At 34.8% G+C, this 12,047-nt stretch overlaps 1 protein-coding gene across 2 annotated transcripts; it reads left to right on the forward strand.

The window, feature by feature from the left end:
* LOC107726707 (eukaryotic translation initiation factor 2 subunit 1-like) lies at window positions 1-10,642 on the forward strand. 2 transcript variants are annotated; one of them, XM_016536399.1, is made up of 8 exons: window positions 1-173; window positions 3,588-3,830; window positions 7,826-7,905; window positions 7,985-8,136; window positions 8,218-8,324; window positions 9,031-9,128; window positions 9,214-9,357; window positions 10,251-10,642. In XM_016536399.1, the coding sequence occupies exons 2-8, from the start codon at window positions 3,590-3,592 to the stop codon at window positions 10,374-10,376; spliced, it is 948 nt and encodes a 315-aa protein (XP_016391885.1). In that variant the 5' UTR covers window positions 1-173; window positions 3,588-3,589; the 3' UTR covers window positions 10,377-10,642. The 2 variants fall into 2 exon arrangements, with proteins under 2 accessions (XP_016391885.1, XP_016391884.1); XM_016536398.1 differs by lacking the exon at window positions 1-173 and adding an exon at window positions 1,081-1,252 and having other exon boundaries at window positions 10,251-10,641.
* Window positions 10,643-12,047: the final 1,405 nt, after the last annotated feature.

Raw genomic sequence — 12,047 nt, forward strand, 5'->3', positions numbered from 1 at the left:
CTGAAGTGTGATTGACGGCGGCCGCGGTGACGCAACATCCTGCTGTGTTCACTGGTCGCTGCTACTTCATTCTTTCTCGGCTCGCAGGATCAATGGGCAACTAACGCTCGCTGAAAACTACAGTTTCTGGTCATTTAAAGGGTCTAAAGTGAGCCGATTGTGACAAGTGTCAGGTGGGAATGAGTTACCTGTTCTTCTGTGATCGTTGGGCTCATGTGGAGCTCGTGTTTGAGATGAAACTAGGGTTTGAATGACTGCTGTCAAACAGCATGTGCCGCATGCGCTCTTCACTGATGATCAGATCAGACAGACTGAGCAATAAACAGCTTAATACAATAGATGCCTTAACTGATATCTAGCTAGATGTACTTTTTGAAATCTTCAGGGAAATATGTAAACATTGTGTAAATGAGGTGAACAGTGCAACATTGAACATAAACTACACATTATACAATATACAAGATATACAACATATAATGCAACATATTATTTACATTATAAATACATTATAAACCAGGCAATGGCATATACTTCTGTTCTCTGTAGACTAGGACATTAGTGAATTTCCCTGAGACCACAGTTTTCGGTCTGGATGTCCTGTACAGAGCACATTCAGGGCTTTTTAGAGATATCAAATGTTTGGAGGTTTGATCATAAACACTCTATCTGCTTGGTCTTTAAATATGACTGATATTGACAGAATGATCAAATTTAGCACTCTTAGGGAAATATGGTAATATTTAGCAATTGTCATATATATCTGGCTAATTTTCAAATTGTTTGTCGTGAATAAACATCTCAGAAAAATGTGATTGGGTTTCAAATCGGAATATGATTTTTTGTTACGAAACAGGGCGTAATTTTCATACAGGTCTTCTGTAGAGGACACCAGGACAAACGGCTGTTAATCAGGCATTTTGGGGAAACACAACAAAAAATTATAGAACAATATTCCTATGAAATATGAGATATTCTTATGAAAATGTTGCCAGAGATGATTTTACTTTGTAAAGAATCTGTTTCTATATAACTTTATTTGTGAAATCTCCTCTTAAAAACGTGCATACGTGACTTTTATTCTGAAGTGTGATTGACGGCGGCCGCGGTGACGCAACATCCTGCTGTGTTCACTGGTCGCTGCTACTTCATTCTTTCTCGGCTCGCAGGATCAATGGGCAACTAACGCTCGCTGAAAACTACAGTTTCTGGTCATTTAAAGGGTCTAAAGTGAGCCGATTGTGACAAGTGTCAGGTGGGAATGAGTTACCTGTTCTTCTGTGATCGTTGGGCTCATGTGGAGCTCGTGTTTGAGATGAAACTAGGGTTTGAATGACTGCTGTCAAACAGCATGTGCCGCATGCGCTCTTCACTGATGATCAGATCAGACAGACTGAGCAATAAACAGCTTAATACAATAGATGCCTTAACTGATATCTAGCTAGATGTACTTTTTGAAATCTTCAGGGAAATATGTAAACATTGTGTAAATGAGGTGAACAGTGCAACATTGAACATAAACTACACATTATACAATATACAAGATATACAACATATAATACAACATATTATTTACAGTATAAATACATTATAAACCAGGCAATGGCATATACTTCTGTTCTCTGTAGACTAGGACATTAGTGAATTTCCCTGAGACCACAGTTTTCGGTCTGGATGTCCTGTACAGAGCACATTCAGGGCTTTTTAGAGATATCAAATGTTTGGAGGTTTGATCATAAACACTCTATCTGCTTGGTCTTTAAATATGACTGATATTGACAGAATGATCAAATTTAGCACTCTTAGGGAAATATGGTAATATTTAGCAATTGTCATATATATCTGGCTAATTTTCAAATTGTTTGTCGTGAATAAACATCTCAGAAAAATGTGATTGGGTTTCAAATCGGAATATGATTTTTTGTTACGAAACAGGGCATAATTTTCATACAGGTCTTCTGTAGAGGACACCAGGACAAACGGCTGTTAATCAGGCATTTTGGGGAAACACAACAAGAAATTATAGAACAATATTCCTATGAAATATGAGATATTCTTATGAAAATTTATTACTCCCATTATACCACTTCTTTTTTCATTATGGTTTGCCTCAAGAACACATTAATGTGCAAATTAGATGCAATGTATAGATGCATCGGAATACCAATTTATGGACATTTTACGCACATATTCCATAAAGTATAGCAGTATATCAAATCATTCTGTTATATCTTTCATAACATAGTTGAGAATCATCTTTGTACAAAGTTTGGCTAAAAATAGCCTGAAACCTAAAAACTGATTGGTGAATGAAAAAAATAAGTCATTGTTTTTGCCTATACATGCATTTTATATTTTTATTTATTTATATATATATATTTTTTAATAACTTATATGAATAAAATATCTTAAATATAGTTTTTCTACATTTGTTTTTTAATGCTCCAACTAATGTAATGACATAAAAAACAACAAAATTTACAAAACTGTTTATTACGGTTTTCAGGAGGATACACAGAATACTGTACACCAGGGGTTTTCAAGTTTAGAGAAAAATATTGACAAATAAAATTGAGATTAAAATAATAAAGACATTAAAAAAAATAAAAATAAATAATACAATTGATTAGAATAAACAAATAAAAAATGAATATGGATAAATAAAAAAATCGATTGAAATAAAATAATGCACAGTACTGTACTATAGTGAACAGTGTTATTTCAGATTAATTGAGATGCTATTATAGTTTTTATTAATATTTTGAATCAGTTTTTATATTTTCTGTTTTTCATTTAGTTACATTTTTAGTAATTTATATATATATATATTAGTAATTTAGTGTGTGTGTGTGTAATATAGTTTTATAAATTTTTATTTTAGTACATCAAGTTAAACTAAATTAAAATGAGTAATGTTGCCTTGGCAACTAGCTGAAATAAAAAGAATGAAAATGTTTTTTTTTTATGGTTTTCATTTTCATTTTTAGTTAAATATACTAAAAAACATTTTTGTTAACTATAATAACTCTGATAGTGTGTAGGATAGGAACAAACTTAATACCTTAACTTAATACAAACTAAATATTTTCCAAATCATATTTATAATATAAATATTTTTTTTTACAGTATAAATTGGTTCTTTATAGATGCAAATATATAGCCGCCTTTTAAATTTTAGAATGGGTGTCCCTTACTTCAGAATGATCATATTTGGGTTTCTGTGGCATCTAAAAGACTAAAAACCAATTGACTGTATATCTAATAGGACTAATGGAAATAAATCAGACATCAGATCTGATAAAAATGAATGCAGTCTCGTGCTCAATAAAGCATTGCTAGTTATCACCTGCATTGTTTTGATATGCTCTCATTGTATATTTTTAACAAGCTCTTCAAACTCAAAAAATATTTGCAATTCGTTTACAAAAATATACACATTTCAAAAACCTCAAAAAATATTATTTTGAAAATAATTTTAAATTAAATGAATAAAAATAATTTATAAAAAATACACGTCAACACATAAAATAAATGAAAATATCTCAAATCAAAGTGTAGGTATGATGTTGTGCATTTATTGTGTTGCGTAGAGATGCCGGGCCTCAGCTGTAGGTTTTATCAGCACCGCTTCCCGGAGGTGGAGGATGTGGTGATGGTGAACGTGCGCTCCATCGCTGAGATGGGCGCGTATGTCAGTCTGCTGGAGTACAACAACATCGAGGGCATGATCCTGCTGAGCGAACTGTCCCGCAGACGCATCCGCTCCATCAACAAACTCATCCGCATCGGACGCAACGAATGTGTGGTGGTCATCAGAGTGGACAAAGAGAAGGGTGAGGATGTGCTGTCTTTCTTTAAAGGGGTCATATGATGCTGCTAAAAAGAACAGTATTTTGTGTAATGAAATGTGTTTATGCAGTTTAAGGTTCAAAAAACACATTATTTTCCACATACTGTACATTGCCTTTCTGAAACGCGTCGATTTTTACAAAGCTCATCGGTCTGAAAAAGCGAGGTGTGCTGTGATTGGCCAGCTATCGCATCATATGACCCCTTTAACCACTTCCTTCAATCCATCAGAATACTTTAAACTGTTACCCATAACAACAAACAACTGTTTAAAACTGTATATAAATTGTACTTTTAAAAAGCAGGAGCTCACAGGGCTACAATATTATGATAAAAATCATTATTGCTCTTGATGGTGTAATAATGCTCATTAATGTTGATTAATAGAATACATATGTAGAAACGGCACGTCATATTCTGGCTAACGTCGGTTCATGACGTTAGTCTAGTCTAGCGCAAGTTATGCAAAAAATCCCGTAATAATCACTCGAAATAAATCTATTATTTGCATCATAGCTGCACTTCGTTGTTTATGATGAGAGAATTCGCGAGCGCGCAGAATTCAGACAGTGAACGCGCGCATTTAACAAAACATTTCAGTGCTGAACAATTTAAACGGTTGACTCGTTTTCAGAGCTGACCAAACCAAACGGTCGGTGCGTCCGAAACCACGTACTGTCTAAAGGTACTACATTTGAATTTGAATTTACTTCACAACCGTTAAAAAAGTACATTCTATATAGTATGAATGAGGGTACCAGAGATTGTTTTACTATAGGGAGATGAGAGGGTCTGTGTTACTTACTATTGGAGAAAGCGTAACGTCAACTTGGATCACGTGTGCTTTAGTAACCAATCACATTACAGCTTTGACATCATTGAATTTCAGAGTTGTGCGACACTCAATCACCGTTTACGGATCCCATAGGAATGAATGAGAAATGCCGTAAGCTGAATCCCAGCTGTCGCAAAAAGTCAGTGACTTCTCTTATAAAACCGCATTTTTTTCGGTGTAAACTCTAAAAATCGTTCAATCCAAAAGCATTGTTGAAGATTAGCCAACAGGCTGTCGATTCATTAAATGATAAGCTGTTTCATCTAAAAAGCTGTTTATTCAGCGTAGTGAAGCCTCTCCTCCATTGACATCCATTAAAAAAAAACGGCCTCTGGTCTCCTTTCCCACGTACTGCCAAAGGTTGCAGGCTTGCCTTCTGGTGGCTTTGGCACTACATCCGCCATGTTGTTACTGTCACATGACCTACCACAGCGCCAGCTGCGTCGCTTCACTGCCATTCATAAATCCTCTCCCGTGGCCTCATGGGATAGTAAAGTAAAATAGTAGGACAGAATACAGAAGCCCTTAACACAACTCTACGCTGAAAGGACAAAGAAGGTGGTGAGGAGTATTCTAGCAGATGGTTCTCATCCTCTCTTTAGTCAGTTTGAGCCTTTGAAGAATGGAAGGTGCTGTCGAATTCCTTAAGAGGTCTTTTATGCCTAATGCCATTAAAATCCTCAACTCTGCAAGTGACTGATAGTGGCATGAACTGTCTATCAATATATATATATTTTTTAAACTGTCTGTTTAGTCTTTTTATGTATTGGTGAGCCAAAGAAAAATTTCCAACTTGGTGGACAATAAAGACATACTCTACTCTACTCTGCTAAACTCTGCTCAACTCTACTCTACTCTGCTAAACTCTGCTCAACTCTACTCTGCTCTGCTAAACTGCTCAACTCTACTCTACTCTACTCTGCTCTACTCTTCTCTACTCTACTCTGCTCTGCTAAACTGCTCAACTCTACTCTGCTCTGCTCTACTCTACTCTGCTCTGCTCTACTCTTCTCTACTCTGCTCTGCTAAACTGCTCAACTCTACTCTACTCTACTCTGCTCTACTCTTCTCTACTCTACTCTGCTCTGCTAAACTGCTCAACTCTACTCTGCTCTGCTCTACTCTACTCTGCTAAACTCTACTCTGCTCTACTCTACTCTGCTCTGCTCTACTCTACTCTGCTAAACTCTGCTCAACTCTACTCTGCTCTACTCTACTCTACTCTGCTAAACTCTGCTCAACTCTACTCTGCTCTACTCTACTCTGCTAAACTCTGCTCAACTCTACTCTGCTCTGCTCTACTCTGCTAAACTCTGCTCTGCTCTACTCTACTCTACTCTGCTAAACTCTGCTCTGCTCTGCTCAACTCTGCTCTGCTCTGCTCTACTCTTCTCTACTCTGCTCTACTCTACTCTACTCTACTCTACTCTGCTCTGCTCTACTCTACTCTACTCTACTCTGCTCTGCTCTGCTCTGCTCTACTCTACTCTACTCTAAAGTGTCCATCAAATGCACTTTTCAGAATCCAGGTGAATTAGTAGGTCAACCGGCTAATTCTTGCCTACTGTTTTTGGAAATATATGAATTCATACTCTACTCTACTATACTCTGCTCTGCTCTGCTCTGCTCTGCTCTGCTCTACTCTACTCTAAAGTGTCCATCAAATGCACTTTTCAGAATCCAGGTGAATTAGTAGGTCAACCGGCTAATTCTTGCCTACTGTTTTTGGAAATATATGAATTCGGACATACTACTCGCCTCACATACTGTTTTTCACATACTATATAGTAGGGAAGTATGCGATACTCAATACGTGTCAGTCGTATAGTTTCGAATGGGGAAAAATGCAAAGCTCAATATGGCCCCGCCTTCTGAGTAAAAGAGCCAATCACTAATCGGTAAAGTCATCGCGTCACTGCAGCTGCCGTTAGAAGTCCCGGTTGCTATAGGAACCGTCAGCGTTCTGAGAAAAATACGCTTTTTTGACGCTATTTGAGCAAAAGAAACTCTACTCTACTCTGCTCTACTATACTCTACTCTACTCTGCTCTACTATACTCTACTCTACTCTGCTCTACTATACTCTACTCTACTCTGCTCTACTATACTCTACTCTACTCTGCTCTACTATACTCTACTCTACTCTGCTCTACTATACTCTACTCTACTCTGCTCTACTATACTCTACTCTACTCTGCTCTACTATACTCTACTATACTCTACTCTACTATACTCTGCTCTGCTCTGCTCTGCTCTGCTCTACTCTACTCTAAAGTGTCCATCAAATGCACTTTTCAGAATCCAGGTGAATTAGTAGGTCAACCAGCTAATTCTTGCCTACTGTTTTTGGAAATATATGAATTCGGACATACTACTCGCCTCACATACTGTTTTTCACATACTATATAGTAGGGAAGTATGCGATACTCAATGCGTGTCAGTCGTATAGTTTCGAATGGGGAAAAATGCAACGCTCAATATGGCCCCGCCTTCTGAGTAAAAGAGCCAATCACTAATCGGTAAAGTCATCGCGTCACTGCAGCTGCCGTTATAAGTCCCGGTTGCTATAGGAACCGTCAGCGTTCTGAGAAAAATACGCTTTTTTGACGCTATTTGAGCAAAAGAAACAACAGTTGTTGTCAGATTTCATTGGTGATTTCAAATATGAAATTTAATTGTAAGCTTGGTGAACAGTTTTGGAGAATTTGATGAGATAGGAGATGAGAAAGCGATAGGAGCTGCACTTGCATTCCCAAAGATGGCCGCCGAGTGAAATGACTTGCCTTAAAGGGACTTTGACCAAACTAAACAGCGCATTGTCATCGCTGACTAACCGGAACGCCTCTGATTGGCCATTGCATCCATAAGCTCAACAGAAACACGTGTGATTGGTTGTTAGTCCAGTCTAATGCAACGTGCGCATATCTAAATGTAATTCCGCAAATTGACAGTTTTCATTCATTTTCATATTTCATTTTAATCGTGACAGTCCTAATAGATTTAATTCAGTTGTGCAGGGTCAATTTTTGCCCCTTTATCTTGTATTTGTGTGGCATTTTTGTCACAAGCCCCCATTAATTTGACCACATTTATGTATGCCCCCACATTTGACCATTTCGAGGTGTTTTTCTTTCTTGTTCCTTAGGATACATTGATTTGTCCAAGAGAAGAGTGTCTCCGGAAGAAGCCATCAAGTGTGAGGATAAATTCACCAAATCTAAAACCGTGAGTATGCATTTTTTAGAAAATGGAAGTAAAATGCTGTTTTTTTGTGGTTTGAAGATGTTGTGGTCGTGTGCTGCAGGTGTACAGTATTTTACGACATGTGGCGGAAGTGTTGGAGTACACTAAGGACGAACAGCTGGAGAGTTTGTTCCAGCGAACCGCTTGGGTGTTTGACGAGAAATACAAGAAGCCTGGATACGGCGCCTATGACGTCTTCAAACAGGCCGTGTCGTGAGTGTTCAAGCACTAAACGGAGAAAGACTTTTAAGTGAACATGAAAATGTTTTGCTTATTTTCTTGTTTTATTTCCAGCGATCCCTCCATCCTGGACGGTTTGGATCTGACAGAGGAGGAGAGGGACGTGCTCATCGACAACATCAACAGACGCCTCACTCCACAGGCTGTCAAAATCAGAGCGGGTATTTATCATAAAAATCTGTTGCACTTTTCACAATGCAGATAATTCCAGTGCAGAGTAATTAAAAGTATTTTAACATTTTTTTACTTTTATTTAATTATTAAAATTTTTTAAAAACTTTTTTATTTAATTTAATTTAAACTTTTATTTAATTATTTTGCAATTATGTGTATAATTATTTATTATTAATAATAATTTATATTATTATTAGTGCTGTCAAACGATTAATTGCATCCAAAATAAGTTTTCCACAAAAATATGAACTGTTTTCAACACTGATAATAATAAATAGAAAACAGCTATTTTAAATTGTAATAATATTTCACAATATTACTTAAAAATATTTTTGAACCCCAAACTTTTGAACAGAAGTGTTTATATATAAAAATACATATAAAAAATAAATAATTAATTCTTTAAAAAAAACAATTCTCTCAGATACATTAAATACTCTACAAAGCCACGCTTTTTATTAATTGCTTTTCTTTTTAATGTATTTTAAGGTTCAAAGAAGAACAAATTTAAAATACATAAAAAGCAGATTTAAATAAATAAAATTAAAATTAAAATGGATTAAAATAATAAAAAACATGATTAAAATTAAGACATAGTACAAAGTTCAAAAAACTATTTTGTTCTCCCTTTCATATGTGCCATATATACGTTCATGTATGTTTAGCATGATGTTTGCTTGATCCCGTGGACAGACATTGAGGTGGCGTGTTATGGATATGAAGGCATTGATGCTGTCAAAGACGCTCTGAGGGCGGGGCTTAACTGCTCCACAGAGGTCATGCCAATCAAGGTGCGATCAGCTTCCTTTATATTCTGCTCTGCCAGGTTCATGTGCTGCAGACTCTGTGATTAAAAGTGCGTCGTTTTGCTTTCAGATAAACCTGATTGCACCGCCGCGATACGTCATGACCACCACCACTTTGGAGCGCACCGAGGGTCTGTCAGTGCTCCACCAGGCCATGACCGCCATCAAGGAGCGCATCGAGGAGAAGCGAGGAGTCTTCAATGTCCAGATGGAGGTCAGACACTTTAGAGCTTCGTAAATGTACTAAATCGCACTGAATACACGTCATCTTTTTGCACTGTTTTTGAGTTTAGAACCAAAAAACCAAAAATATAATGCAGTATACTGTATATGCGCATTGTATAAAAGTATTTGCTCTAATTGCATTCTCATGCATGAATGTTTCTCATCATGCAGTATACAAGATATTATTTACAATACACAGAATACAGTAGGGTTTTCAAACTGGCACCTGAAGACCAAATGTAAAGAAAACGGTGTAATGAATAAATGAAAAGAAAATATGATTATGATATAAACTAAATAAAAATAAATACCTAAAATAATAAATAAATATGAATAAGAAACACAAAATACATGTTAAAATAAAAATGGGTTAAAAATAATAATAAAATTAATAAAAATAAAAATGGATTCATTAAAAATGGATTAAAATAAAGTAGTATAGTAGTTCTATAGTGAGTAGAAAAAATTTAATGAAACAAAAAATACAATGCAAAATATATGCATACATCAAAAATTAATTAAATAAATGATTAACTTAAAACAATTTAAAAATGGGATTAAAATAAATAAATATAGTACAGTACTATAGTGAGTAGAAAACAAAAACAATGCAATATATAGAGAAAATTTAGAGAAAACAGTGTAATAATTATATATATATATTTTTTTTATTCTTTCAGATCCATTGAACACTGTATGAAGCAATGCTTTCTTAAACTGTATTTTGTCCTTTTTTTGTTTTTTATTGGATTTAATTAAATTAATACATAGTGCAGTACTATAGCGAGTAGAAAAAGCACAAAAATCCAATGCAATATATAAGCACATTTTATTAAAGTGTTTACTCTGAATGCATTCTCATGCATGGATGTTTCTCTTCAGCCCAAAGTGGTGACGGACACAGACGAGACAGAACTGCAGCGGCAGCTGGAGCGTCTGGAGCGAGAAAACGCAGAGGTGGACGGCGATGACGACGCTGAGGAGATGGAGGCCAAAACAGACGAGTAGATCAACAACTCCTTCAGCACAGAAACCCGTTCAGACGAACTGATGCTGCAGAGAATTCACTTGTACACAAACATCATAAAGCTGATTTTATGAACCGGTGGCCTTTTCACCCTTCACAGCTCTGATGAATATTAACATTTAAGCTGATTCAACAATGCAGAGTGAAGACTGTGATGTTCTCTGAAGTAAAACCTGTTTCTCGCTCTGCTTCAATCTCAGTAAAATACTGGAAAGTTGCTGGAAGTTTTGTATTCTTTTGCATCTGTATTTACATATTGACATGCTGCAAAGCAACTGTTTAATAATACTTGAAAGTATGGACCGAGTGAAAATTTTATTCAAAATATCTAGTCAAAAACATGAAAGTAAAAAAAAAAAGTTGTTAAACTTTTTCATTGTACTTAGCAAAAATAAAAATCCAATTAAAAATAATTTATACATTATAATAATATATATTAATTTTAAAAGTTTTCAAATACAGTATCTAAGTGACATTTCAGCATTTTTTTAACTAACCTAGCAAAACTAAAAACTAGAGCATTTTCGGAATTAAGCATTTTAAATTATTTTCAAATGCAAAATGAATGAATTAAAATGTTTGGTTAGACAAAACCAAGGTTTGGTTGAGCAGGAAAAAAATTTTCCCAGCAAATATTTGTGATTAAATCAGCATCTAATGTTAATAATTTGATTAATTGCTTGACTGCCCTAATTGTTACCCAGTATTTACTGTAATTATAATCCACTCACAGGTAAAAACAAAATGTTAAATTCATAATTAGTTCAAATAATTTATACATTATAATATATATTAATTTTAAAAGTTTTCAAATACAGTATCTAAGTGACATTTCAGCATTTTTTTTAACTAACCTAGCAAAACTAAAAACTAGAGCATTTTCGGAATTAAGCATTTTAAATTTTCAAATGCAAAATGAATGAATTAAAATGTTTTGTTAGACAAAACCAAGGTTTGGTTGAGCAGGAAAAATTTTTTCCCAGCAAATATTTGTGATTAAATCAGCATCTAATGTTAATAATTTGATTAATTGCTTGACTGCCCTAATTGTTACCCAGTATTTACTGTAATTATAATCCACTCACAGGTAAAAACAAAATGTTAAATTCATAATTAGTTCATATTTAATCATGTTCACTTAAACACAAATTTTACTTCAAACCATTTAATGTATTGCAAGATTTTCCTGTGCTTTTTACGTTTATTATAATTTACTAAGACCATCATTTTTTTTTTACTTGGAATAAATACTGACAAATAAAATCAAATATATATATAAACTTAAAATTTCAGCTAGTTGCAAAGGCAACTTTTGTAATTTTCATTTGAACTTGAACTTAACTAAAACTGATATAAATAGTAAAAAATACTTAAAATAGTGAAAATTATAATGGCATTATAAGTCGAAACAAATAATTTTTTTTATGGAAACAAATGCAAAAATGGCATATAAATTAAGAATTCACGTGTGTAAAATGCAAATCTTCCTTAAGTATACTAATTAATCACTTCACACCCTGAAAATAAACCATGCAGTGTCAATTTTTATGCCAAAGTTAATATTCAATAATTTTACCGTTACAAGTAAACATGCATGGACTGACGCGCAGCTTTCAAGCTGAAACCAGGACACATTAAAATGCACACAAAGA

The sequence above is a fragment of the Sinocyclocheilus rhinocerous genome, unplaced genomic scaffold (genome assembly GCF_001515625.1).
Source record: "Sinocyclocheilus rhinocerous isolate Xijiao unplaced genomic scaffold, SAMN03320098_v1.1 scaffold246, whole genome shotgun sequence".
Lineage (NCBI taxonomy): Eukaryota > Metazoa > Chordata > Actinopteri > Cypriniformes > Cyprinidae > Sinocyclocheilus > Sinocyclocheilus rhinocerous.